The 26862-nt window shown below is 40.1% G+C and overlaps 1 protein-coding gene and 1 long non-coding RNA gene across 3 annotated transcripts in view; one reads left to right on the forward strand and one right to left on the reverse strand.

Annotated features, from left to right (window-relative positions):
- LOC134535037 (protogenin B-like) overlaps positions 1-26862 on the reverse strand; it is a 220650-nt gene that overhangs the window by 76697 nt on the left and 117091 nt on the right. For both annotated transcript variants that reach the window (XM_063373870.1, XM_063373869.1), the window contains exon 3: positions 15201-15321. In XM_063373870.1, coding sequence (XP_063229940.1) covers positions 15201-15321 — 121 coding nt within the window. The remainder of the gene's footprint in view (positions 1-15200; positions 15322-26862) is intronic.
- On the forward strand, positions 18031-22881 carry LOC134535036 (uncharacterized). Its single transcript, XR_010075568.1, has 2 exons — positions 18031-18877; positions 21115-22881. It is a non-coding gene; the product is annotated as an uncharacterized LOC134535036 (long non-coding RNA).

Below are 26862 nucleotides of genomic sequence, written 5' to 3' on the forward strand. Positions count from 1 at the left end.
CGAAATGAATAATCGATAATTAAATCGATCCTCCAAAATGAAAAAAAGACTGTTTTTTGTTAAGCTAATGTCTATATGACAATGAAATGTTTTGATTGTTTTAAAATTATTCTGCGACAATATTTATTTGAGGTCAGTTCATTATCTCTTAAGCAATCATTAAATTTTTTTAGCAAGTTTCATTTTCAAAGTAAGGTTCTGCGACCAGACGAGGTGTTCCAATACATTTTTTTTTTGTTTCAAGTATCGGTGCATCGTTTATTTCCTAATCGATAGAGACCTGCAAAATTCGCGGATTCAATGACCTATAGGATAGACTCCACAGTCCTTTAAATACTCGCGGAAATGACACCTGTTCATTGGCTACTGACGCGTGAGACGTCTCACCTAGGTTGTCCGTAATTCGGCACTTTCTTGGTTTAGTGTTTCCCATCGTGTCTACGTGAATTGACGATAAGGGTGACCTCGGGATGGAAATCGCATACGCATCCCGCCTTTAGGCCGGGTTTTATAAACTACGCAAGTAAAACGACGCAACATGCAATCAACACAAGTCAATCACAGTCGTTTCTATGAAGCACTAAAGTCTCAGTACATCACCAACCCTATAACTTGATGTTGCAAATCGCTAGAAAAAAAAACATATTTACCCCCCCCCCCCCCCCCCCTTGGGCTTGTTGTAAATATACATGTTTTTCATGAAATCATATGAAAATTGTCAATTTTATTTTGCTGTACTAAGGTTGAAGGGTGTGTTTGGCCCGTTCCAGACCATAATTTTATATTGACGTCTCACGCGGTTAAACTTGCCGACGTTTTTAGTGGCTGAACTTTCACAAATTAAAAAAAAAAAACTCTTACTTTTTGCACAATTATCTGGCAACGTTGCTATTTAAACGTTTTTGTGGCGTATGGATAAGGATAATGAAATGGAATATAAAACTGGAAGTTTTCAGGTTTAAGGTCTATTTCACTAGCCGTTATTTTATGTGGTAAAACCTGGCCTTCTTAAATAATCAGAACTGTTGTGATTTTTCGAGGATAAATAAAAAAATTGTGATTTTTTTTTAAACCATATCCCCGCATTAGCCAACAGCATTACCTTTAAACAAAAAAAAATCAGTTTGGTATTTATTCCATTTGTGTTTCCTTGTCCATAGCACAAAAATGTTAAAAATTATAATTTCGCAGGTAATAAAACATTTTTTTCCCCCTTCATTTTGTTGAAGTTTGGCCAGTTTAGCCATGTTAGACGTAAAAATTAAATAATTTCCTGGCACAGGGACACATACCCTTAACAAGTCAAAACTTTACATATATAATAAAAAAGCATCGTGGTCTTCTACGCACCAAACTTCAGCGTCTTAATGTTTTCGTAACACTTAATGCGGAAGGCCGGAACGCAAGCCGAAACGCAAGAAGTTGAAAGTTCGCCGATGCTTTCGTTGCCTTTTTTGCGTCTTGCGTAGATTATGAACATGGCCTTACGGCCGCCCGCTTAACCCGCGCGTTGCTAGGGAGGCAGGCTGATAAGTGCGATGCTCGCTGGTGCATCTAGCGCGATTATCACCTCTAAGCGCAACTGGCACTCAGTCTTCTCTTTGTGCATAGAATTACCATGATATTTGCGTGGTAATCATAATACTACATGGCGGAGAAACGAAGATAAAGATGCAATGCAAGGCCCTTTGGATGCTTTCAAGAATCTGCACCGGGCGTTTAATGTCTAAAAATAAATCTGAAAACACACATTTTTATCCCTTTTCACTCTCCTGAAAAAACATTTTAAAAACGAAATACGGAAACAGAACTACCCAACACCCCTAAGTGCATTCATTACTAAATTATTTTCGTAAACACGACGCCACTCACTCATCTTGAGCAATTTTCAAATTGTGAGTTTCTTTCGGAAGCTCCGCATACACATTCTGTATGTATGCCCGCGCCCACATGGTGCGCAGAGCTTCAGGAAAAACAACGTGATTTCAAAACTACTCGAGATAGCCGAGTGGGGGGTCTGCTTACGAAAAGCATTTAAGAGTTCCCTGAGGGCCGAAAAGTACTTTTGATTTCGGATTAAGTTTTTAAACTGTATTTTCAGAATAGTTAAAATGGCTACAACGCTTGTTTTCAGAGTACATTTTTAGGCGTACAACAAAAGCATTTAAGGGACTTGCATTACAACTTTTATCTTCATTTCTCCGCCATATAATGTTACGGTCACCGCTCAAATTTCACAGTTGTCATGTGACGAGAAGACTGCGCGTCAGTCCAGAGGCTATACCGCGCTAGAAGCACCAGCGAGCATCGCGTTTATCATCCCGCCTCACCGACACACATACACGCCTGACGAGACGGGCCCCCTTAGTACTGGGTGTTTGTACCTGTCACTTCCGCCTCCAGCCTGCGGAAGGCAACAGGATGCCATCGCGGTATCATCCCGGATCGGCAAGCACAGGCAAGCCACGGCTTTCGTCACTGCGGCTATTTCTGTGGTCGCGACGCCCAGTGAAGGACACAACTAACCTTCATCATATCAATAAACGTCAACCCTAATACCACGCTTGCATGTTAACATCTTCGTTCGACAATACTCATTCCATGACGCCGTTTCAACGAGGCATTCCCTCGCGAGTGCCTTTCAAGTTATTAAACAAACTCCTAGCACTGGTCTTCTAAACAGCTACCGCTAGTTTTGCTACACGAATGCTAATTTGAGTGATAAAGGTTTACAGTTACCATTAAGTTTTGCAATGTAATACTACTAGGTTCTAATAGTCTCGCTCAGTTTTGGCTAAAGCCACTGGGGTACAATGAAATACCTAACGTGTATTTCATTTAGAATTTCACGTAGCTTTCACTTGGTAGTAGATTATTGAAGTTATACTTCTAATGCGACTTCCAACAAGGTTGCGTTAAACGTTTAACGCTACCTTGGAGAATTATTTGCATGCAATTAAAAACTATTTTTTAATGATGCCAAAGAAATATAATTGAAGTTATACTTCTAATGCGACTTCACAAGGTTGCGTTAAACGTTTAACGCTACCATGGATAATAACGCTACCATGGAGAATTATTTGCATGCAATTAAAAACTATTTTTTAATGACGCCAAAGTAAAACTTCTCACGCGCGTACCTAAGTACACGCACCCATTTTTTTATTCCGGTTTAATATTCGACTCCATAATTTTACGGTAGCAATCCTTGGCCCAGTCTAAGAACTTAGACGTTTTTGCCCGCGTGAGTGGGTGGGTGTCTCGATAGAGACACGAGTAAGATTTGATAGATTCTGTGGATGAATTTAAAGTCGCTTGAGAGCAGTTAGATTTTGTACTGACAGTTCGAGTAATCGTTCGTCATTATAATTCTAAAAAAAAAAAAAAAAACCTAAGGAACTCTGAGGAAGTTTGGTTTCCGTCCACTCTTAAAAAAAAAAAAAAAAATTGCGCCGGGTTCAGACATCTGGCTGATGACACCCTCCTACGGAGCAGAACTTTGACCTCACAACCTCGGCATAATCTCGACGTCTAAATGATTCGATCGTGAGTCATTATCGACTGAAAGGAGCAAAAGCGTGTATCGAACTTGGTCGAGGGAAGAGCCGGAATTAAAAGTCTTAACGGAAAGCAGAAACAATAAGAACCAGTATCGGGCAGATCTGTGCTATCAACACCAGGCGAGCGTGCCACAAATAACCTAGTGGCGTGGAGCGACACTGCAATATATAAATATGCGCGCATGTAAAGTTAACTGGAGGCCCGCCTGGCTTCCCATGAATGCGAACGAATAATAAAGAAGAAATAATAAATTTCTTCGTAAACATAATTCTCATTGGACAACACATACAGAATTTGTTTAGAAAACACACGCGAAAGGGTTAAGATCTACGACTCTTGTTACTTTTTAAATTGATGTATCAGTTATGTATAAGTAAGAGGTAGCCACGTAAGCTCTCTAAAAACGTATTTTATACGACTCGATTACAAAACATCGAGATATATCTACTATCTTTAAATTAAAATGAATGTGTTGTGCAAAAAAACCTTCTGAAATAAATTCTCTAAATTATGGCGACAACTGTATCAAAATCAATTGAGTAGCTTGGAAGAAGTAAACAAACTAACACACATACGCGAATAGTGACTTCGTTTCAGACTATTTAAAGATACTATATTGTTATTATTTGACAACAATCATTTTTCACTTCTATTGGGAAACTTGAAGCATTTATCTTCACATTTAATTTGTTTGACGATAAAATAAAGTTTTGCTTAGAGAAAAAAAAAATATTTTTTTTACTATTATAATGTTGGCGTCGTTAATTTTAAACGAATGCAGTGCCAATACTGCACGCATATTTTGCCGTCCATCAGACTGGTGTGACGACGAAGGCAGATTTGTCGTGCAATCAAAAAAACCGCGAAGCTATCTGTGCTGTTGTGGTTTTCCTGTGTGTTTGCGGAGAGACCCAACTAACTGTGGGCTGGTTCTCAGGAATTTTACGACTGGGGAGGGGGGGGGAGGGGGTGTTTTTTTTGGAACATTGTCGCATGCTTTTCGAGAATTAAGAGGAATGTCGGGAGAGAGAGAGAGAGAGATAAGAGTGTGTAGCGAACGTGACTGCTGTGTCCAGTCCTGAAGGCGTTATCGCCGCAAGCGTGGGAGCTGCAGGTCTTCGAAATCGGTGACGGTAGGGTGTGTGTGTGTGTGTGTGTTGAGAGAGAGAGAGAGAGAGAGAGAGATAATCCGCTGCAGCGCCACATTTTATGTTGTTTACACACACACACACCACATCACACCACAAAAAAAAAAAAAACGAAAACTCCGAATCCCGTTATCGTCTGGCTACAAGCTCTTCAGACGGGCTATATCTCGCGTCTGCTCTTTCCCTCCGCGTTGAGTCGGACACAGGAAACACGCGTGAAGGCCCCGTCCACAAAAAAGTGTCCGGACTTGCGGGCGGTCCGTGTCCGTGTCCTTGTCCTACTGTGAGCGGCGCCACGCTGTCGCGCGGGAAACTGCCCCGTCTACGATGTCCGATGTCGGACTCTACGGGGGTCATTCAAATATGAACAGGAATTTCGTCCATCCGACTCAAATCGGTGACCGGGGGAAGAGATGGAGACAGGAGTCTTACAAATTTTAACAGGAATTTTGTTCATCCGACTCAAATCGGTGGCAAAGAGAAAGAGATGGGGACAGGAGTCTTTCAAATATTAACAGGAATTTTGTTCATCCGACTCAAATCGGTGACCGGGGGAAGAGATGGAGACAGGAGTCTTACAAATTTTAACAGGAATTTTGTTCATCCGACTCAAATCGGTGGTCGGGAGAAAGAGATGGGGACAGGAGTCTTTCAAATATTAACAGGAATTTTGTTCATCCGACTCAAATCGGTGACCGGGGGAAGAGATGGAGACAGGAGTCTTACAAATTTTAAAAGGAATTTTGTTCATCCGACTCAAATCGGTGGTCGGGAGAAAGAGATGGGGACAGGAGTCTTTCAAATATTAACAGGAATTTTGTTCATCCGACTCAAATCGGTGACCGGGGGAAGAGATGGAGACAGGAGTCTTACAAATTTTAACAGGAATTTTGTTCATCCGACTCAAATCGGTGGTCGGGAGAAAGAGATGGGGACAGGAGTCTTTCAAATATTAACAGGAATTTTGTTCATCCGACTCAAATCGGTGACCGGGGGAAGAGATGGAGACAGGAGTCTTACAAATTTTAACAGGAATTTTGTTCATCCGACTCAAATCGGTGGCAAAGAGAAAGAGATGGGGACAGGAGTCTTTCAAATATTAACAGGAATTTTGTTCATCCGACTCAAATCGGTGACCGGGGGAAGAGATGGAGACAGGAGTCTTACAAATTTTAACAGGAATTTTGTTCATCCGACTCAAATCGGTGGCAAAGAGAAAGAGATGGGGACAGGAGTCTTTTAAATATTAACAGGAATTTTGTTCATCCGACTCAAATCGGTGGCCGGGGGAAGAGATGGAGACAGGAGTCTTACAAATTTTAACAGGAATTTTGTTCATCCGACTCAAATCGGTGGCAAAGAGAAAGAGATGGGGACAGGAGTCTTTCAAATATTAACAGGAATTTTGTTCATCCGACTCAAATCGGTGACCGGGGGAAGAGATGGAGACAGGAGTCTTACAAATTTTAACAGGAATTTTGTTCATCCGACTCAAATCGGTGGCAAAGAGAAAGAGATGGGGACAGGAGTCTTTCAAATATTAACAGGAATTTTGTTCATCCGACTCAAATCGGTGACCGGGGGAAGAGATGGAGACAGGAGTCTTACAAATTTTAACAGGAATTTTGTTCATCCGACTCAAATCGGTGGTCGGGAGAAAGAGATGGGGACAGGAGTCTTTCAAATATTAACAGGAATTTTGTTCATCCGACTCAAATCGGTGACCGGGGGAAGAGATGGAGACAGGAGTCTTACAAATTTTAACAGGAATTTTGTTCATCCGACTCAAATCGGTGGTCGGGAGAAAGAGATGGGGACAGGAGTCTTTCAAATATTAACAGGAATTTTGTTCATCCGACTAAAATCGGTGACCGGGGGAAGAGATGGAGACAGGAGTCTTACAAATTTTAACAGGAATTTTGTTCATCCGACTCAAATCGGTGGTCGGGAGAAAGAGATGGGGACAGGAGTCTTTCAAATATTAACAGGAATTTTGTTCATCCGACTCAAATCGGTGACCGGGGGAAGAGATGGAGACAGGAGTCTTACAAATTTTAACAGGAATTTTGTTCATCCGACTCAAATCGGTGGTCGGGAGAAAGAGATGGGGACAGGAGTCTTTCAAATATTAACAGGAATTTTGTTCATCCGACTCAAATCGGTGACCGGGGGAAGAGATGGAGACAGGAGTCTTACAAATTTTAACAGGAATTTTGTTCATCCGACTCAAATCGGTGGCAAAGAGAAAGAGATGGGGACAGGAGTCTTTCAAATATTAACAGGAATTTTGTTCATCCGACTCAAATCGGTGACCGGGGGAAGAGATGGAGACAGGAGTCTTACAAATTTTAACAGGAATTTTGTTCATCCGACTCAAATCGGTGGCAAAGAGAAAGAGATGGGGACAGGAGTCTTTTAAATATTAACAGGAATTTTGTTCATCCGACTCAAATCGGTGGCCGGGGGAAGAGATGGAGACAGGAGTCTTACAAATTTTAACAGGAATTTTGTTCATCCGACTCAAATCGGTGGCAAAGAGAAAGAGATGGGGACAGGAGTCTTTCAAATATTAACAGGAATTTTGTTCATCCGACTCAAATCGGTGACCGGGGGAAGAGATGGAGACAGGAGTCTTACAAATTTTAACAGGAATTTTGTTCATCCGACTCAAATCGGTGGCAAAGAGAAAGAGATGGGGACAGGAGTCTTTTAAATATTAACAGGAATTTTGTTCATCCGACTCAAATCGGTGGCCGGGGGAAGAGATGGAGACAGGAGTCTTACAAATTTTAACAGGAATTTTGTTCATCCGACTCAAATCGGTGGCAAAGAGAAAGAGATGGGGACAGGAGTCTTTCAAATATTAACAGGAATTTTGTTCATCCGACTCAAATCGGTGACCGGGGGAAGAGATGGAGACAGGAGTCTTACAAATTTTAACAGGAATTTTGTTCATCCGACTCAAATCGGTGGCAAAGAGAAAGAGATGGGGACAGGAGTCTTTTAAATATTAACAGGAATTTTGTTCATCCGACTCAAATCGGTGGCCGGGGGAAGAGATGGAGACAGGAGTCTTTCAAATATTAACAGGAATTTTGTTCATCCGACTCAAATCGGTGGCAAAGAGAAAGAGATGGGGACAGGAGTCTTTCAAATATTAACAGGGATTTTGTTCATTCGACTCAAATCGGTGGCAAAGAGAAAGAGATGGAGACAGGAGTCTTTCAAATATTAACAGGAATTTTGTTCATTCGACTCAAATCGGTGGCCGGGGGAAGAGATGGAGACAGGAGTCTTTCAAATATTAACAGGAATTTTGTTCATCCGACTAGAATCGGTGAACGGGAGAAAGAGATGGGGACAGGAGTCTTACAAATATTAACAGGAATTTTGTTCATTCGACTCAAATCGGTGGCCGGGGGAAGAGATGGAGACAGGAGTCTTTCAAATATTAACAGGAATTTTGTTCATCCGACTCAAATCGGTGGCAAAGAGAAAGAGATGGGGACAGGAGTCTTTCAAATATTAACAGGGATTTTGTTCATTCGACTCAAATCGGTGGCAAAGAGAAAGAGATGGGGACAGGAGTCTTTCAAATATGAACAGGAATTTTGTCCATCCGACTCAAATCGGTGGCCGGGGAAACAGATGGGAACAGGCGTGCACACGGCCGTCACACTCACGTCATGTTGGTGTCGCTGTGATAGCACGAGCGTCTGTTGCGCGACGCACTGCTATTCGTCTCCTCCTCGCCAGCGAAGGTGTGGGATCGAGTGGAAATCACGAAGAGACTCCCAGCGCAGTTCGGTGATGTTTCTCTGAGCGAAAAACCCAAAAGTATTCGATCGGGCCCAGAAGATTCCAAATGGTCTTGATAAAGTGGAACATCAAAGCCATAAACGGCGTCTGGCGACCTAATGAACCCCCACCATACAATCCACACTTGTCCCAATCAATGGCGGCTTCAGGATAACTTTTCGGGAGGGGCTATCGCACAATGAAAGGTCGTAGTTGCAAAAAATGAAAGTGATCAGATATTGGCCTTGGAATATTATTTACAAATTACAGTTTTCAAATACAGAACCTTAGTAGCTCCATGCAACTTTTGATGAGATAAAAGTTTAACATATTAAATTAAATATTTAAGTAAACATAAATATGCACTAATCACTAAAATTGGTCTCGGGAGGGGCTATCACCCCCACCGCCCCCCTTCTGGAACCGCGCTTGTTCCCAATGTGAGTACCGTATGTTTGGTCCACTGGAGGAGGCATTAGCTGCGGTCGAACAGTACGCGCGCTATAAACAATTTCATGAAGGGATCATAAAGCTTCCTATCAGAATTGTTGAAGCAAACTGTGTAGAAAAATAAGGCATTTCATTTGAATTTTCAATCATTTCATCAATTCATCATTTCAATTTTCATCACCGATGAATCTGTATAAAATTATTCCTGTTTGTATTTAAATGACCCTCGTGATGCTGGAAATTTTAGTCTCGTGACTTCCGGCATCATTGCTTCTTACTTTGGGACATTTTCGTGACTTGGGGGTCGTCCATTAATCACGTGATGTTTCTTTAGCAAATTTTTAACCCCCTCTCTCCCCTTAGTGATTTGTGGTGAGGTTTTAGACTACCCCCCTCCCCCAATAAATCACGTGTATTTTTTTGGTAAAAAATATTTTTAAAAATTTCAGAATATTATCTTTAAATATAGGTATAATCTAATTTAATTCTAGAAAATTAAGCACAATGATAAAAATGTCCAGACACACATTAAGGTTGCAGGTTTATTCTCACTGGCATAAAAATAATAAAGGAAAGGCTTATATGTGATTTACGCATGTATTCGGCGCCAAATTCACAGTTTTACTGGTGACTGGCAAGCCGAGCCGGGTGGTTCATGTTGCGGCGGGCGGGGATATTGTTGCCTGGCTACGGCGAGTCAAGGTCACGCATCGCTTTTCGGTTTAGTAGAAATCGGGCGAAAAAATAAATACACGTGATATCTCTCTACACCCCCCCCCCCCCTTGTGATATTTCGTGATTTTTCCCTCCCCCCTCCCTCCCCACCTTTTCAAGCCTCACGTGATTAATGGCCGATCCCTTGCGTGACCAGTCCAGCTTCCTTTACTTTTTTTCGTGACTTTCGTGACATGTAGACACCCTGGGTTTTTAATAAATACACCATTTTGCTACATTTATTTGATTTTTATTTTACTATTTGAGAGTATTTTTAAACTAACCCACCAGAGATTTTTTTAAAAAGAATTAACTATTTGAAGTTGATTCCAAGATGCTAAGAGGGTGCCTACCATTTCAGGTCATGATTTTAAATTTGCAGTTATTACAGATCAACTTGTAGACATAAAATTTTTTAACTTTCGCGAAATGAAATATATATATATATATATATTAATCGTATACGTTTTGCATAATAAGCTGCCAAAGTTACAATTTTAACGTTTTTTTTGGGTTGTAGAAACGAGGATAACCAACAGGCAAACAGGACTTAAACTTTTTTTTTTAATGTTTAACTGCAATGCTACTTGCTGCTTCAAGAAATGGGTTAGAATTTATTTCAGAAAAATATTATTTAATCTTACATGGCAGTTAAAATTTCAAATCTGTGAGGAAATTGACAATCAAGCAACAAGACATGAGTTTTTTTTTTTTTTGCTGTGAAATGTGAACCACGGGCTGCTGTCCCGAGCCATCATGGTCCCGAGCTAGTTGTCGGATGGAGCCAGAGTATCGGACTTCCAAGGACATATCTACGCATCGTCTGCTGGCTCCATCTTCGCCGGCGGACAGACGCGAACTGATACCAGAACACGCCTGCACTGAAACCCCCGTTGTTCTGACGAACCAATCTGAGCCGTTCTGACAAATTCATATTCGTCAGAACACGCATACACTGTCAACTTAACAGACAGAAAAAGAAACAATCGTCATGAGGTTCCATGGTGTAATGGAGTCGGCCTCCGTAGCGCAGTCGACGGCCCACCGGGCTACGGTGCGGGGGCTCCGGGTTCGAATCCCGGGTAAGACATGGGTGTAATTTGTATTGTCTTAATAACAACCTTCAACCAACACTACCATTCCACAATGACTCGGGGTGACTTAAAAACTACAACATTAAGGGGGGGAGATTGTTGGCACACTGGTGACTGTCAAAACTTGCCAGTGTGCCATCCATCTATATTTAAAAAAAAAAAAAAAAAAAAAAAAAAAAAATGGTTAGCACTCTGGACTCTGAATCCAGCGATCCGAGTTCAAATCTCGGTGGAACCTGTAATTTTAATAAAAGGTTGCTTTTTGTTTTAGTCGTTTCAAAGAAAATTCTTTATTTATTTTTTTTTTCCGCCAAAATGCAATTGTAAATATGAAACGCATTTAAAACTTTTTTTTTTCAATTAAAAAAAGTGCGTTAAAAGTGAACTTTACAGGATTGCGTTATGATAATCTATAGAGGAAAGGATACAAATATGGAATACCACGATATCTCATGAAGTAGGTGGTACACTCTCTCGGTGGTGTTGCGATTCACGACGGTCACACCAGCGCTGATCGTGTGAGGCGGCACAGCCATTCTTCTAGTTACGTCTGTGTTGTGAGGTGAAATTTGTATTTTTAAAGAACTTGAAACTTTTGCAAGTGTGTACGCATAATTTAATTACAATATTGTAAGTTATTAGAATATATGTAATAATGGACCGTAAAGTACATGGATAAGTCTTACTTTTATGCAAGCACAGTTGTGCCTCTTTTGTGATTAAAAGTATTTAAAAATGGCTAGGTGACTAATGTGGAGTACTAGGAGGGTTCGAAAACGGAATACCATTTCATGTTTGTGACCGTCAAAACTGATTATTTACAGGCACAAAAACCAGGAGGTTAGGGGCCGCATTCAGCGGCCCTGTGACTCCTCGCGGGCCTCGGGGTTCGATGCCCAGGGGCGTAGCCAGGGAAGGGGGGGGGGGTTAGGGGTTACCCCCCCCCCCTAGCACCAAATCTTTAATTAATTTCTTATTCATCACTCAAACAAATTTCATATTAAAATTAATAAAAATTTTACCATTACAATATTTAAATTTAAGTACCTAAAACAACTAAAATAGCACTATTTTACACCTTAAAATCCAAATTTTCCCGGGGAGGGGGGAGGCATGTTTCTTAACACCCCCCATACACAAATCCTGGCTACGCCACTGTCGATGCCGAGTTCGGGTGCTCGGTCACTGGGTCCGCTACTGGCGATGATGACGTCCCTGTCGGCCAGTCAGCGATGACTGCTTCGGGTCGCTTCATTAAGGCCCCCGCCTACCCGGGCACACACAAGGTACGCAGAGCTTCAGGACAAAACAACGCGATTCCAAAACTACTCAAGATATCCGGGGTGGGGTCTGCTTACGATCAAACATTTAAGAGTTCGCTGAGGACCGAAAAAGTAGTTTTCTTTTTGGATTAAGTTTTTAAACTGTTATTTCTAGAGAAGAGTTAAAAAAAAAATTGCTAAAAACGCGTGTTTTCTGAGTAATATTTAGGCATAAAAAAACCGGTGCAGATTCTTCAAATCACTTGAGGGACTTGCATTACACCTTTGTCTTCATTCCTACGCAATATGATGTTACTGTCACCAGTAGCGGATCCAGAAGGGGGGGGGGAGGAGGGGGGCTTAGGGGCTCAAGCCCCTTCCAAAAGCATCTGGGTCCACTATTGTTTTAGTGTTTGCCTTGATAAAGCCTAGCTCAGCTGGGTCAAGCCCCTCCCAAACCAAAATCCTGGATCCGCCACTGACGGTCACCGCTCAAAGTTCACAGTTATCCTGTGACGACGAGACGAATGCGCGTCAGTCCAGAGGAGACACCGCGCTGGAAGCACCAGCGAGCGTCACGCTTATCATCCCGCCTCACTAACACACATACACCCCTGACGAGGCGGGCCCCTTAAGAGCCGCGGGGGGTCGAAGGCCACGCGCCGGGGGCGGCGCTGAACGGCGCCCGTCAGCCGCGGGCGGGACGTGGGAACGGGCGACTGCGGCGGCAGAGGGCGGAGCGCGCGAGCGAGCCACTTAGTGCGCGACACAGAGTGGCACAACACCGTCGCGTTAACCAGCCTAACGAAGCACGACGGCGGACCGAGGAGTGAGTGCTTGAAGGCGCCCCCCGCCGACCCGGACACACAACACAGCTGCGGAAGAACGATTTTCTTCCACACTCCCAAGACATCCGAGTGGGGGTCCGTTTGCGGAAAGCATTTAAGAAAAACCGTGTTCTACGCGTGTTTTTCAAGAGTATTTTTTTCTTTTTTTTTTCTTTTTTTAGACATGAACCACCCGGGAACAGATTTTTGATATAATGTAGTGGTTACCACTCAAATCTCATAGTTGCTATGCACACGACGAGAAGACTGCGCGCCAGTTCAGAGGCGATACTGCGCTTGAAGCACCAGCGAGTCGCATTTATCATCCCGCCTCACTGACACAGATACACCTCTGAATATCGCCCTAGAAGGGGGGGGGGGGGGAGATGCATATTATTGACCCTTTAGTCTGAAAGATCCTTGAAAAAAATGCTTCTTAAAAGACGTCAGAAATTTCTGTTGGCCTTCCGAATGGTTGCAAGGAGCCAAGGAGTCGACCGCCACCTTGGATTGTAACGCCTCGGCGGCCATCTTTGATAACCTTGACCTTTGACCTTTGCCGTGACCTTCAAAAAATTTCCCCAAAAATGACACTGCCGTCAACGTTTCCGTAAACGACGGTACAACTTCCATCGAGTTCGACGTTAAAGATGGTAAAGATGCCATCGAGTTCAGAAGAACAGGTAATTACACCGCCGTAGCCAGTAAACAACTGAGTGTCGCGTCGTTCAGTCCTCGCTTATATATACTGATGGCCGCTGGAGTAATATGCTAGTCAAAACACGGACCATTTACATTAATATACAAGTCAAAACAACATTTAAAAAAGGAAACACATTTAACGAAAAGGACACACTTGTACGAAATTTTAAATTGGTAGGATACGATCTCATCACAAGGATACCATCTCGTCACAGGGATATGAGTTCGTCGCATGGATACGATAATACAGGCTTCACTACAAAAATTTAACGAAAAGGACGTACATTATCACGAACATTCAACTCAGCTGGATGCGATAGCCAATTTACGCTAGCATACAATGCCTCCAAAAGTCTTTGATTCCAAAAGTCATTGGCTCAAACAGTCATTGGCTCCAAAGGTATTTGGCTTCAACAGTATTTAGCTCCAAAAGTCTTTGGTTCCAAAATACATTGGCTCCAAAAGTCATTGGCTCCAAAAGTCGTTGTTTCCAACTGTATTCGGCTCCAACTTTGGCGCCAGCTGTCTTAGGCCTAACAGCTCCAATGTAATTTGGCTACAAGACGACTTGGCTACGAGACTACGAGGCTACAAGGATACTACGCTACAAGTCTAATAGACAACAAGGCTAGGAAGCTACATGGCTCTCTCTTTGACTCCATACAGCTGCGAGAGTTAATTTATCTCATGCAAAAGAACTTGTTGCAAGTAGTCCCGATTCTTGCCAAAAGATATCGCCACGTGTTGTGTTGAGGTATATATTAATTAATTTTTTTTATGTGGGATGCGGGATGCTCACTCACGATCGCAAGAGAAAGAGGGCTTCGAGGGCTTCGCTAGGCATCAAGGAGAAGGAAGTCCGTCCTGCATGCCAGTGTTTCCCAGCTATTTCAAGGTATATTATTGGACTGCTAAATTATTTTTCTTTCGTTTGAATTCCACCTGATTGTAAGTTGCTTATTTAATAACAGAAATTCACTATTTAAATGTAAGTAAAAAAATTTTTATGCAGAGATTGATTCCTCAGAAATAACCAGAAGCACTCGGAGAACATAAGCAGTCTTCTCAGCAGGAATAATCAGGAGCACACAGATAAAACCAACAAAATATTGATAAGGAATAATCAGAAGCACAGGGAGAAAACTAACGCAGGTATCCTAAATCAAGATCAGGAAAAAAAAACACAAAAAAAATTCCTAAAATAAAAAAAATTACAACAATTCTGGCGTGCTAGAAATCTATCCTTGATGAACAAAGGAGAAGGTTCACAAGCTGTCAGAAGCTGTTTCTGTATTTTTTTTTTATTTTCATTTTTTTGTAATTTTTTTATGATATTTATTGGACAGACGCCATTGCAAAGCACGCGTATTGTCTGTAGAAGAAAAAAACTAAAAAAATACCCGAAAGACAAAAAAAACACAAATTAAGCAAAAAAATTGCAATTTTTTTTTGTTTAACTTGTGTTTTTTTTTTTTTCGGGTTTTTTTTTTTTTTTAGTTTTTCTTCTACAGACAATACGCGTGCTTTGCAATGGCGTATGTCCAAAAGCTTACATCAAGTCATGCACTCCCATTGCACAAATCTTTCAAAGATAATATTGGGAAGAGTGAAGGAGTGATTGGGTGAATGTGGGGAGTGACTCACCTGCTATCCTGAGCCTGCAGGCTCGCGACATGATGGTTCCCTGGTCGTCGCGCGCCACGCAGCGGTACTCGCCCTGGTCGGAGGCGTTCACGCCGCCGGCGCCGTGCTTCTTGGACACCGCCTGCGCACGGACAACACGGACGGGTCGTTACCACGACGCCGAAATACCATAACGCCGAATGTCAAAATTGACCACAACGCCGACAGCTAGAAAACTGCTGTGTACCACAACGCGGAAATAACAACTGAATGAATTTGTGTGCGTTTCTTAAATGTACCTTAAAGCCGAAATACCACAATCAAACCTAACCTAACCTAACCTAACCTTTGTGGCAGTCCTGCAATGACCTTTTTCGGCGTTAGTGTATTTCGGCGTTGTGGTAATTCGGCGTTGTGGTACACAACATTTTTCTAGCTGTCGGCGTTGTGGTCAATTTGGCATTTCGGCGTTGTGACACACAAGTGCGACCCTCTTAACAATGGAAACTGAAACCATGTTTTCGGCTCGACACGCGACGCTCTCTGTTGGGTGGGCCCGTTACTACATACTTTAAATAAAATAAAAAAACTCAGATGTTATCATTATAATGACAATTTAACTACTTCTAAACGACTAATTGCTCTATTGAAGAGACTTGAACAGTGCCAAAAATAACCACTTAATACTGTGTTGTAATAAAAAAATAACCATGTTCTACATAAATGAGAAGATGCAGTATTTCTGGTATGCCACGCCCGTGGAACTAAGAAGTCCCTCACTGAGGGGGCTCACTTACGTTTGCAAAATTGTGACTGTGAAAAGCTCTGTAAGTTTAAATTTTTCTGCTTATTGCAGTGTACAAATATACATTATATATACACACATATACACACATACACACATATATATATAAATTCTTTGGTTGCTTTGCTATAATTTTTCTTTCTTTTTCCAAATAAAAGTGCAACTGCAGATTCAAAATCCGAAGTTCCTTCCGTATTGTACGATGGAACGATAACTCCAGCGACCACAAGACTGACTGATCGTGTGTGCGGGGGATACTTCAGTTCAGTCCAAACTGTCAGACCAAACAATCAGTCCATCAGACCCATCGGCTGAGTGTCGTGGCAGACATCTTTGGTTACTTTGCATTTTTTTCTTTCTTTTTTTCCAACTAAAAGTGCAACTGCAGATTCAACATCCGAAGTTCCTTCCGTATTGTACGATGGAACGATAACTCCAGCGACCACAACAAGACTGACTGATCGTGTGTGCGGGGGAAGGCTTTCAGTTCAGTCCAAACTGCAGACCGTCGGTTCGGGCACGTGGATCGTGAGGGTGAGGGGGGGGGGGGGGTTGGGGGACCATCAGCGGTGTGTGTGAGGGGGGGAGGGGGGCAGGCAAGGAACCCCTCTATGAGACCGGCTTCACCGAGCATGGCCTGGGAACAAGAAGAGGGGGGGGGGGGGAGAAGGCATTTCCTGTCCGACATTCTCCAGCAGCGGGCCGGCGCGCTAGGAGGTCCTTCGTCCTTGGTACGCTCCAAGCCAGTACATCCTCCTTGGTCCCGCTCTTCCGCGTTACTCGCCTCCACACCTCACTGCGCTCTAAGAAGATAAAATAATGTTTGGATAATGTTCACGTCTGATTTATTTATTCAGGAGCTAATGCCCGTAATGCGTTGACATTACTCTTTCAAATTTTTTTGTAGTAATATATTTGAAAGAGGTACACACATAGTCATCTATCTTTATCTCTCTATATATTGTCGCGGGTTGAAATTTTGCAGGGTTGTTGAAATCAAATTTAGGGACTTTACTGACGGGACTCTGGGCTGGCTGCTCTGTTCACTCGTCAGCGCAAGTGGCGTGACCATGTAATTGGGGCACGGGGCCGGCGCGGCGCGCTGCGGGCTTGCAGAATTTTGTTTGTTTGTTTGGCCGCGCGCTGGCGCAGCCACGGGCCGCAGTTACTGGGGCGCGCTGTCGTAACAAGCCGCGCGGTGTGGCCTGCACATCGGGGTAGAGGGGGGGTAGTCTTCCCAGATGTTCTAGTTAGTTGTTTAGTAAATTTGACTTCAATAACGAGCTTTTGTTATGGTAGGCGCGGCAGGGCGCGCGAATTTAAGCGCAAGTGAGTGGTGACTCGGGGCTCACTCAGGCGGAGGCTATGCGTCTCACCTGTGGTCACGAGTTGTTAGTTCGTTCGTGATGTAGGAATTCAAGCTTTCGGGCGGAAGCTATGGTCGACGCCAGAGGCCACGAGTCGTTTAATTTAAGTTAGGTCATAATGTAGTCGTCAAGCTTTCGGGCGGAGGCTATGGCCCTCGTCAGGGGTCACGCGTCATAGTTTTTAAAATGTAATGTTCGTTCGGGATTTCAAGGGCAGGAGAGGCCCCTACGTTATTTTTTTAAAGTAATCGATCAAGAAAGGCTTTTCGGAAAATGTGAGTATGGACTTATCTTTGTTTTAATTTTAAGTATTAATTATGATTTGAGGTATTCGGAAGGACTAGGGAAGTGTTTAGTGAAGTTCTCTCATTCTCTCTCTTGTAAGGTCGTTCAATCGTTAAGGAAGTAAAGAGATTATTGTTTTAAATTGTAATCCCGCTATTTAAATGTTCTTTAAAATGATGTTGAGTATTTGACTTTAAGAATAAAATAATTTTAATTAAGTATTATGTTATTTTGCAAAATCTCCTTAGTTCAGCTCTCACCAGACATCCTGTACGGGATGACGAACCTATGATCCTAGGTACAGTAAAGTATTTTATGAAGTTAAGACTAGTTGATGCCAAGCGAGTTGTTTCTATGTAAAGAGCTACGATTCTCTCCCCCCTCCGAAAGTGGATCGTGACAGAAATGGTGGAGGCGCCGGGTAGGTTCTATTTCTGGAGAGAGAGAGAGGTAGATTTTTATGTTTATTATTAAGTTAGTTTCAGCTTCTGATAGCAGGTTATTAAGAGTTTACTTGAGGAGAGGATTACGGAATTTTAGTCTATAGTGGAGGAAGTCTTTGAGATTTTTTTTTTGACGTAACAGATGTTTATTTGAGTATACTTGTAAGGATAAAGTTTATAGTGATAAGTTGTTTTAAGTCGTTGAGTTTATCAGGGATTTTTACGTGAGGAGAATACGTTATAATTTAAATGATTAATAGAGATAATGCAAGTGGTTTAATTTAATTGAAATTAATTTTAAGATTGTAGGTTAAGAGAGTTAAAATTTAAAATAAAGTTTTTTTCGTAAATAGGAATTATTTTCAAGAGAAGTTTGTTTTGTTTTCGTGCGCGTAGGAGACGAGACGTACGAATTAAATCAGTCGAGGGAAGGATAAACGTTAGAAAGGAATTAAAGAGAAAACGAGAGTTTATGTAAAAGAGAGTTATAGAATTTATAGTGATGTTTTGTTTTAATTAGAAAAATGTTGAGAGTTGTTTCAGAACGACACGTCAGTGGACGTGGCAGAGTGAACACGTGACGGGGAGGTGCTGAGACCTAGCGGAGAACGGAGGAACCGCAAGCGAGGGTTGGCGCACCTGATGGAATTCGGTGACGTCACGGGCTCATACGGAGACGTGGACAGGCCGTGACCTTGTTTTGATCAGCTGTACGGTAACTTAACGATAAGAAAATAGACTATTGGTTAAATAAATTTAAATTTAAGTGTGTTTTAGGAGAAGAGGAACTTTCAGTATGTAAGTAATTTAATTTAAGAAGTGTATGATGTATAGGCTAGAAGTGTTTCGTTGTAAGTTGTTTATGTTTTTGTTAGTTAAATTCTACCTCGGTTTTAAAAATATTTTTTTGGGATTTGTAAACATTATTAAGGAGGTACATTATAAAATCGATAAGCATTGAGAAAAGTGGGAAGGATAGTTTTTGTGTGTAGAGGGAATTTACTCCAAGGGAACAGAGAGACAAAATTAATGTTTTCTTTAGGGCGAGGGACCCTAAGGTGAGGTGTTGTGTCCCTGGGAAGTAGGGATTGTAGAACAGACCCATAGGAGATGGGCTATCTACGTGAATTAAGGGTTAGGAGAATCCTGAGTGTTGTTAGTAGTTTGGGGCAGGAGTTCCCCATGGTAGTACCGAAGTGGCTATCCTGTATGGGATAGGGTACCATTTCAATGAAGTTTGTTGGTGGGGTTAGAGCCCCCTGTGTAGTGGGCCTATAGCAGATAGGCACTACAGTGAAATTTTTGGTTATTTTGTGAGGTAAATTCCCTGGAGGTTAAGTAAGATTGGATTCAGTTAGGAAGGAGGGAAATGAGAAACATTGCTGTAGAGAGTTAGTGTACTTGCCTAATGTGAAATTGAATGTTACTAAATTAATTTAGGAGAAAGTTTTGTTCGGTAAATAAATAATAATGGAAGATAGCTAGATAATTAATTAATTTTTTTTGAGTAAGGTGTTTTAAGTAATGAAATAAAATAAGGTGAAGTAATTTGAATAATTGGGGAGGAGTTTCTTTAAGAGTTTAGATAATTGTTTTTGAATTTATTGAGATATTCAGCCAGTGAAGTTTGAGTGTGAGAGATACAGTGAGATTTTAAGGAAATCGGTTGTTTATTAATTAGGACAAATGAGATTTTTTGATTAAGAGTCAGTAAGCATAGTTAAAATTTACGACATGATATTTGTTGACAGTTTACAGTTATTAAGGAGAAAACAGAGTAATCTATTTATTTTTATTTTAATGGTTTGAAGATAAGATTATGAATTTTTTTTGGAAGTTTCTTTGGCATGTTGGAATAATTTTTTTTGATTTTTAGAATTTACAGAGAAAATTTAATTGATTTACATTAGTTTGGAAGTATGGAGGTTTAGTGTTCGATTAGCCCTAACTTGATGGTCGGATCCCAAAAGAATGCCGTAAAACCGATAGCCAATTGAGAGGAATGCGGTAGGCGCTTGTGTAGAGAGGGGTTGTGGGAAAACTCCTTGGGACTGATGGCAGATCAGGGGCCCTAAATAGTGTGTGATGCTGTAAAACCAGTGCAGAGAAAGCCTGGTATGCTTAAATTTTTGGGCACAGGTTATGTAAACCTGGGGTTCCATGGGATTTAGTCATGTTAGCTGCTGTGAGACATTAAGATTTCCAGGCTCCATAGTAAATTCAATGTAAATTTTTGTTTTCTTAAAATAATAAATTTGTTTTTAATTTTTTTGAGATATTTGATTTGTAACAGTGAATACAGACCCCGAGGAATAAGAGTTGTCATGCTGTGAGAGGAGAAGGTGGTAGGCCTAAAGGGTACAGGCACCACAGAGGTTATTTGTATTGCATAATTTAAATATAAGGAAACTTGAGAATTTGAAATTTTGTTGTTGGTTTGTACACCCATAAGAAGAGTATAGGCAGAATTTTTATTGTTATGAGATGTCTAATTTAATTGAAAAGAAGAAAGTTTAAAGATGCAAGGTAACATTATTATTGTAATAATTGAAAGAGATTAAGAGGTAGAGAGAAATAGGCAGTTTTTGTTTGTAAGTACTAAAGTTTACATATAGAAATTTAGTAACTAAGAATGAATAATAAGTTAAGTCTAGTGTAAAAGTTTTTTTTAAGTTTGTTAAGTTAAGAGTCACAAGTAAATTTTTTTTTAGAGAGAATGTCTTTGATAGGAAGTATTAGAAACTTATGGGAATTTTAGGGTAACATAAATAATGTAGGTAATGAATAATAAATAGATGGTAGGTCTTAAGTTAGGATTAACATTTGAAGCAGAATTTAATTAAGAAGAAGGAAAATAAATAGGCCTAATGAAAAGAACAAAAAAGGATTTTATGGTAAAGCATTTTTTTAAGTAATAAACAATGAATAATAATGTTGTTTCAGGGTAATGTGTACTAATAATACAATTTTTTTTTAGGACCAAAGAACAGGAATTATGTAATTTAAATTAACATGTATTTTTGAAACTGTTACAGATTCCTTAAGATGAGCTGAGCAGCAGTCCAGTTTACAAGATGACAAGAGTTCGAGAGACAAGATACAAGATCACTGAAACAAGAGCCAAGACTGAAGATTCAAGAGAAGAGAAAGCTGGCAGCCATGGACTTACAAGTGGAGATTAATAAGGTCATGTAAAGTTTTATTTTTTTTTATGGAAGACAGTAACTGGAGTTTTTTTTTGTTATAAACATTATTTACAGAACTTTTTAGGTTATAGTAATGTAATGGAACTAGTGAGTTGTGGTAGCTGTCAAAAAGAACTAATACCTTAAGTTTAATTTTTAAAGTTAATTTTCTTAATTTACAGAGGGATTAGTAGTTTTTTTTAAAACCTTATTTAGGTTGGAATTTAAATACAATAGCTTATTATAAATGTGTACGAACAGTTCAAGTTCACAGTACTGATAGGTAGGTCAGATGATCTTATTGATTTTGATGATTTGTTGTTTTGAGTTGATTTTTAAGTGTTGTGAATTAGACAATGAAATAGTTCTGAAAACTTAAATTATTTCAAGCTAAGAAATAGTAAAGTTAATTGTAACTCAAAGGACACCAGAATTTAATTTTTTTTTGAATTAGTAATGTTTGAAAATTTTATACTTTACAAGAAAGGTTATAAACAAACAGATCGGATGGAACAAGGATGCAGTAAATCACAATTTCATTTAGAATTATTGATTAGCTTTTGAGGTTATGAAGTAAAAGTAATTATAGTTTAAAAGTTTGAATAAAAAAAAATGTTTTTTTTTATTTGTTTCAAATAGAAAGTTTAAAAGTTAATTAGTCATGATCTAGGTGGGTGATGGGGTGGGAATTGGCCACTCTTTTTCCCTATAACCTCCCTAACATGGCCTTCTATTACAACTAACAGAAATAAAGAAGAAGAAAAATGAAGAATTATTAGTTAGAATGTTTCTTTCATGAAGATACCTGATGAACTTTTACTGTTTGGAAGAATAGAAGCAAGGTTAGTCAGATATTTTTACTCAGAAGAAGAAGAAGATAAAGCAGTTTTATGACTCGACAAGCCAGAGATTGGTGTTTCCCCTCTGCGCTCCTATTGACTACGTTGTTTACTCTCATGGGATAGCTGGTTCGGCACCATGGAGAGAGATTGGTGGGCATTGTGGTTGCCCCCAGAAGAAAAGAAGAGTAGAAGAGGTTATGGGTGGGTCATGTGAACTGACCTTCAACCCAGTTACTTCGTGGGGACTATTTGCTGTATAGAGAAGATCAAGACTCAAGAGGTAGGGAAAATCATTGGAGGTCATGTTTCCCTTCCTTAAGTTTTTCCTATCAAATTATTTGCCTGATTAGATTATGCTAAGGGTGGGATAATTTATGTTAGCAGTTGAATTAATTAATTTTATTTTTTTGTGTGTTTGCATCCTTGCCCATCGATTGCAGTTTAGTAGTTAGTTTTGTATTTGTCAGGCGTGATGGTAATGCCTGTTGATGATGTTTCAGAATTGTAATCTGTTCGTGATGAGGATGGCACAACTCCGAAGCAGATGTGGGGAGAAGTTGTGAGCTGCCCTGGAAGCCAGTCCAGTAGCTGTTGGAGTTGAGTGGTGTTTGCTGATGGCCAGCCCAGGGAGCTACTCTTCTCGACAACACTGACTTCGAGGAGTTGCACCAACCTTCACGAGATAAGAGTTTAATTAATTGAAACACTGTAAGGACACTTAATTTTTTTTGAAGAACGAAAGAAGTATGGTAATAAACGGAAACCGAAAAAAAAATAATAATAATAATTATCAAGAATTTGCACATTGTTTAACGAATACTGAGAAACTAAGAACAGTAATTTAATTTGTAAAGAGAGCTTCACTAACAGAACAATTTTTTTAGAATTGAGAACTCGAGCCTCTGAAGGTTCCTGTGAGAACAAACCAGATAAAAGTTTTACATTTAATTTTATGAATACTTGTTGTTTTAAAATAAATCTTATGCAGAATCTAGATGTATGTTCAGACAGCAAGGAACTAAGAAAATTATTATTTTTGTGAAATGAGGAATTTATAGTTATGGTTTAATGGAAAAAGACAATTTGTAATTTTGAGGTAGCTCGATGGGGCTCGAGCTCTGTGAGGGGAGGGTTATGTCGCCGGTTGAAATTTTGCAGGGTTGTTGAAATCAAATTTAGGGACTTTACTGACGGGACTCTGGGCTGGCTGCTCTGTTCACTCGTCAGCGCAAGTGGCGTGACCATGTAATTGGGGCACGGGGCCGGCGCGGCGCGCTGCGGGCTTGCAGAATTTTGTTTGTTTGTTTGGCCGCGCGCTGGCGCAGCCACGGGCCGCAGTTACTGGGGCGCGCTGTCGTAACAAGCCGCGCGGTGTGGCCTGCACATCGGGGTAGAGGGGGGGTAGTCTTCCCAGATGTTCTAGTTAGTTGTTTAGTAAATTTGACTTCAATAACGAGCTTTTGTTATGGTAGGCGCGGCAGGGCGCGCGAATTTAAGCGCAAGTGAGTGGTGACTCGGGGCTCACTCAGGCGGAGGCTATGCGTCTCACCTGTGGTCACGAGTTGTTAGTTCGTTCGTGATGTAGGAATTCAAGCTTTCGGGCGGAAGCTATGGTCGACGCCAGAGGCCACGAGTCGTTTAATTTAAGTTAGGTCATAATGTAGTCGTCAAGCTTTCGGGCGGAGGCTATGGCCCTCGTCAGGGGTCACGCGTCATAGTTTTTAAAATGTAATGTTCGTTCGGGATTTCAAGGGCAGGAGAGGCCCCTACGTTATTTTTTTAAAGTAATCGATCAAGAAAGGCTTTTCGGAAAATGTGAGTATGGACTTATCTTTGTTTTAATTTTAAGTATTAATTATGATTTGAGGTATTCGGAAGGACTAGGGAAGTGTTTAGTGAAGTTCTCTCATTCTCTCTCTTGTAAGGTCGTTCAATCGTTAAGGAAGTAAAGAGATTATTGTTTTAAATTGTAATCCCGCTATTTAAATGTTCTTTAAAATGATGTTGAGTATTTGACTTTAAGAATAAAATAATTTTAATTAAGTATTATGTTATTTTGCAAAATCTCCTTAGTTCAGCTCTCACCAGACATCCTGTACGGGATGACGAACCTATGATCCTAGGTACAGTAAAGTATTTTATGAAGTTAAGACTAGTTGATGCCAAGCGAGTTGTTTCTATGTAAAGAGCTACGATTCTCTCCCCCCTCCGAAAGTGGATCGTGACAATATGTTCCTCTATAAATCTCGCTAAATGTCTCTCCACAGGAAGGGTATTCCCCCAAAGGAGAAAGATTCTTCATAGCATTGTTCTTCCTCATAGAACGGGAATTTTACAGTACAGTCGGGGATTTCCCACAGAATATATATGTGTGTGTGTGTGTGTGTACACACATCCATATCTCTCAATATCACTCTATCTCTCTATACTTATATCTCTATGTATCTATATTTCTATCTATATATCAATCTATCTCCGTATCTACATCAATATATACCTACTTCTATTTCTCCCTCTCTACAACTCGCTATGCCTCTCTCTATATCTCTCTATGTCTATATCCTCCAATCTATATCTTCATCTTTACAAAACAGAAGAACACGCAATCATTCATTTGTACATATATTATTTTTAATCCATATTTTTACCTGTCACAGATGTGACATAGGTACATAAAAACACACGCGCATCAGAACGCAACATTGTGTCAAAATTTCAAAGCAATCAGTAAAGAACTTTCGGAGATTTACGATTTTTAACGAACGAACATTTACATTATTTATTCATTTAGATTTATTTAAGGTGGGATCACACACGCCCCGTTGATTTTATTTTCTTCATTTTCTCGTCCTTACTATCAATTAAGGGTAGTTTCTGTTAATTTAATACTATTCCTCTCTTGCTATTGTTGTGCCGCCACAAATATTTTCAAGATATATTTAATAACTGTGATATGATTGCTATGAAACGTCGCACAAGTGATAACAATTGCACACATTTGCGCGACATTTTACATTCACAGTATAATACTTAGTGAATATCTGTTGAAAATATTTGTGAAGAACAATATGTGGCTTATTAGTGACAACATAGTTTTGCTGTAAAAATTATTTTTATTTGTATTTTAGGACTACACTCCAAAAACTGTTTCTAGCTCTAAATTAATTCTAAATGGATTATGAATACTGAATTTTGGTTTTTACATTCACAGACCACCCCCCCCCCCCCTTTTCCAAAATTGCAGCTTAATATTACATGTTGTAGTATAGTTTGTCCACTGACAGGGTAAAATTTTAAAAACCACTAAAATGAAGTGTTGGAAAAATTTTTTTTTTGTATGAATCAGGTTATTTTTAGTATAAAACATGTTTTTCTTTTATTACGTCAGTTATTTTGGTTCTCAGCGTGTTAAAATTAAAGCCATACAACATGCCACTTTCTGCCAGTCATTTTGAACCGATAAAGTTATAACATCAAAGGACTCAAGTCCAGCAAATCTTCACATCTGACTGGGACCTAACCACAGGAAGGGTATTCCCCCAAAGGAGAAAGATTCTTCATAGCATTGTTATTCCTCACAGAACGAGAATTTTACAGTAGGCCTACAGTCGGGGATTTCCCACAGAATAGAATTTTTTTTTTTTTTTTTTTTAATTTTTGAGCAGTATTTAGCCAGGTATGAATTACAGCTTATTCAGATAATTTAAATGACATAAGATATTGATTAGTATAAATTTTTTTTGCTCCTGTGAATCACAAGAAACATTAATGACTATACTTTTGTTGTTATTGAAGCGAAATTAGAGCTTTCATTAATAAAAAAAGACATTCTATTTTAAAAATAATAAACAAAACATTATATATAAAAACCACTTGGTTTGAACCATTGTGTTTTAATCAGCCCACCCTGCTGAAATGTAAAAAAAAAAAATGGTTGTCTGTAAAGTTGGTTTACGGACGATAGTTTAACGTGACAACGTCATAACAAAACATTGATGAAATGATTGCATACTTTTATGAATAAAATTGAATCATTTTTATTGAATTATCACTATATTGTATGGATACAAAGGAGTGAAATTAAATCTATCTATCTATCAATTTAATTGATAAATTTACTTTTATTTGCACTCATTAATTCAAATATGTTTATTACTTTAACGAACAGACTATTTTAACTACAACTTTTATACATGTTTGCTATTTAACTTCTTCCAATCTGTGATATTCTGTTAAGGATAGGACGATGATAGGAAAAGTAGGAAACGAATGGGAGTGTTTCAAGTTTAATGTGCCTCGAAAAAGTCAAATCGATGGTCTTTCCAATCGAGTGGAAGAGAGATAGATGCGGTGCAAGCGTACAATGAGCGTAACGAGACACAGCGTAACGGGACAATGTGCGTAACGGGACACTTTTTCGTGAGTGCAGCCGGCGTTCATCGATTTATTAGACGTTGTCACTTCAAAAAAATATATTTATATAATAATCCAAAGATGGACAGGCTTTACAATTATTATTGGACGTGATTGCCAAGTGCCTGAAGGAATGTGCGTGTTGTTCGCTTGTGTGCTCGGAACTGTTCTGCGGCCAGGAACGTAACTCTAGAATAGTTTCCACCCGGGGCAAGAAGAACACGTCTTGGTGACCCCCCCCCCCCCCCCCCCCTAATACAGTTTTTTTTTATTTTTTAAACCAACTAAAACAAAACCTTTCCCGTCAGCACCTCATATCGCCACCACGTATTAATTAAAATAT

Source organism: Bacillus rossius, chromosome 8 (genome assembly GCF_032445375.1).
Source record: "Bacillus rossius redtenbacheri isolate Brsri chromosome 8, Brsri_v3, whole genome shotgun sequence".
In the NCBI taxonomy this organism is placed as follows: Eukaryota; Metazoa; Arthropoda; class Insecta; order Phasmatodea; family Bacillidae; genus Bacillus; species Bacillus rossius.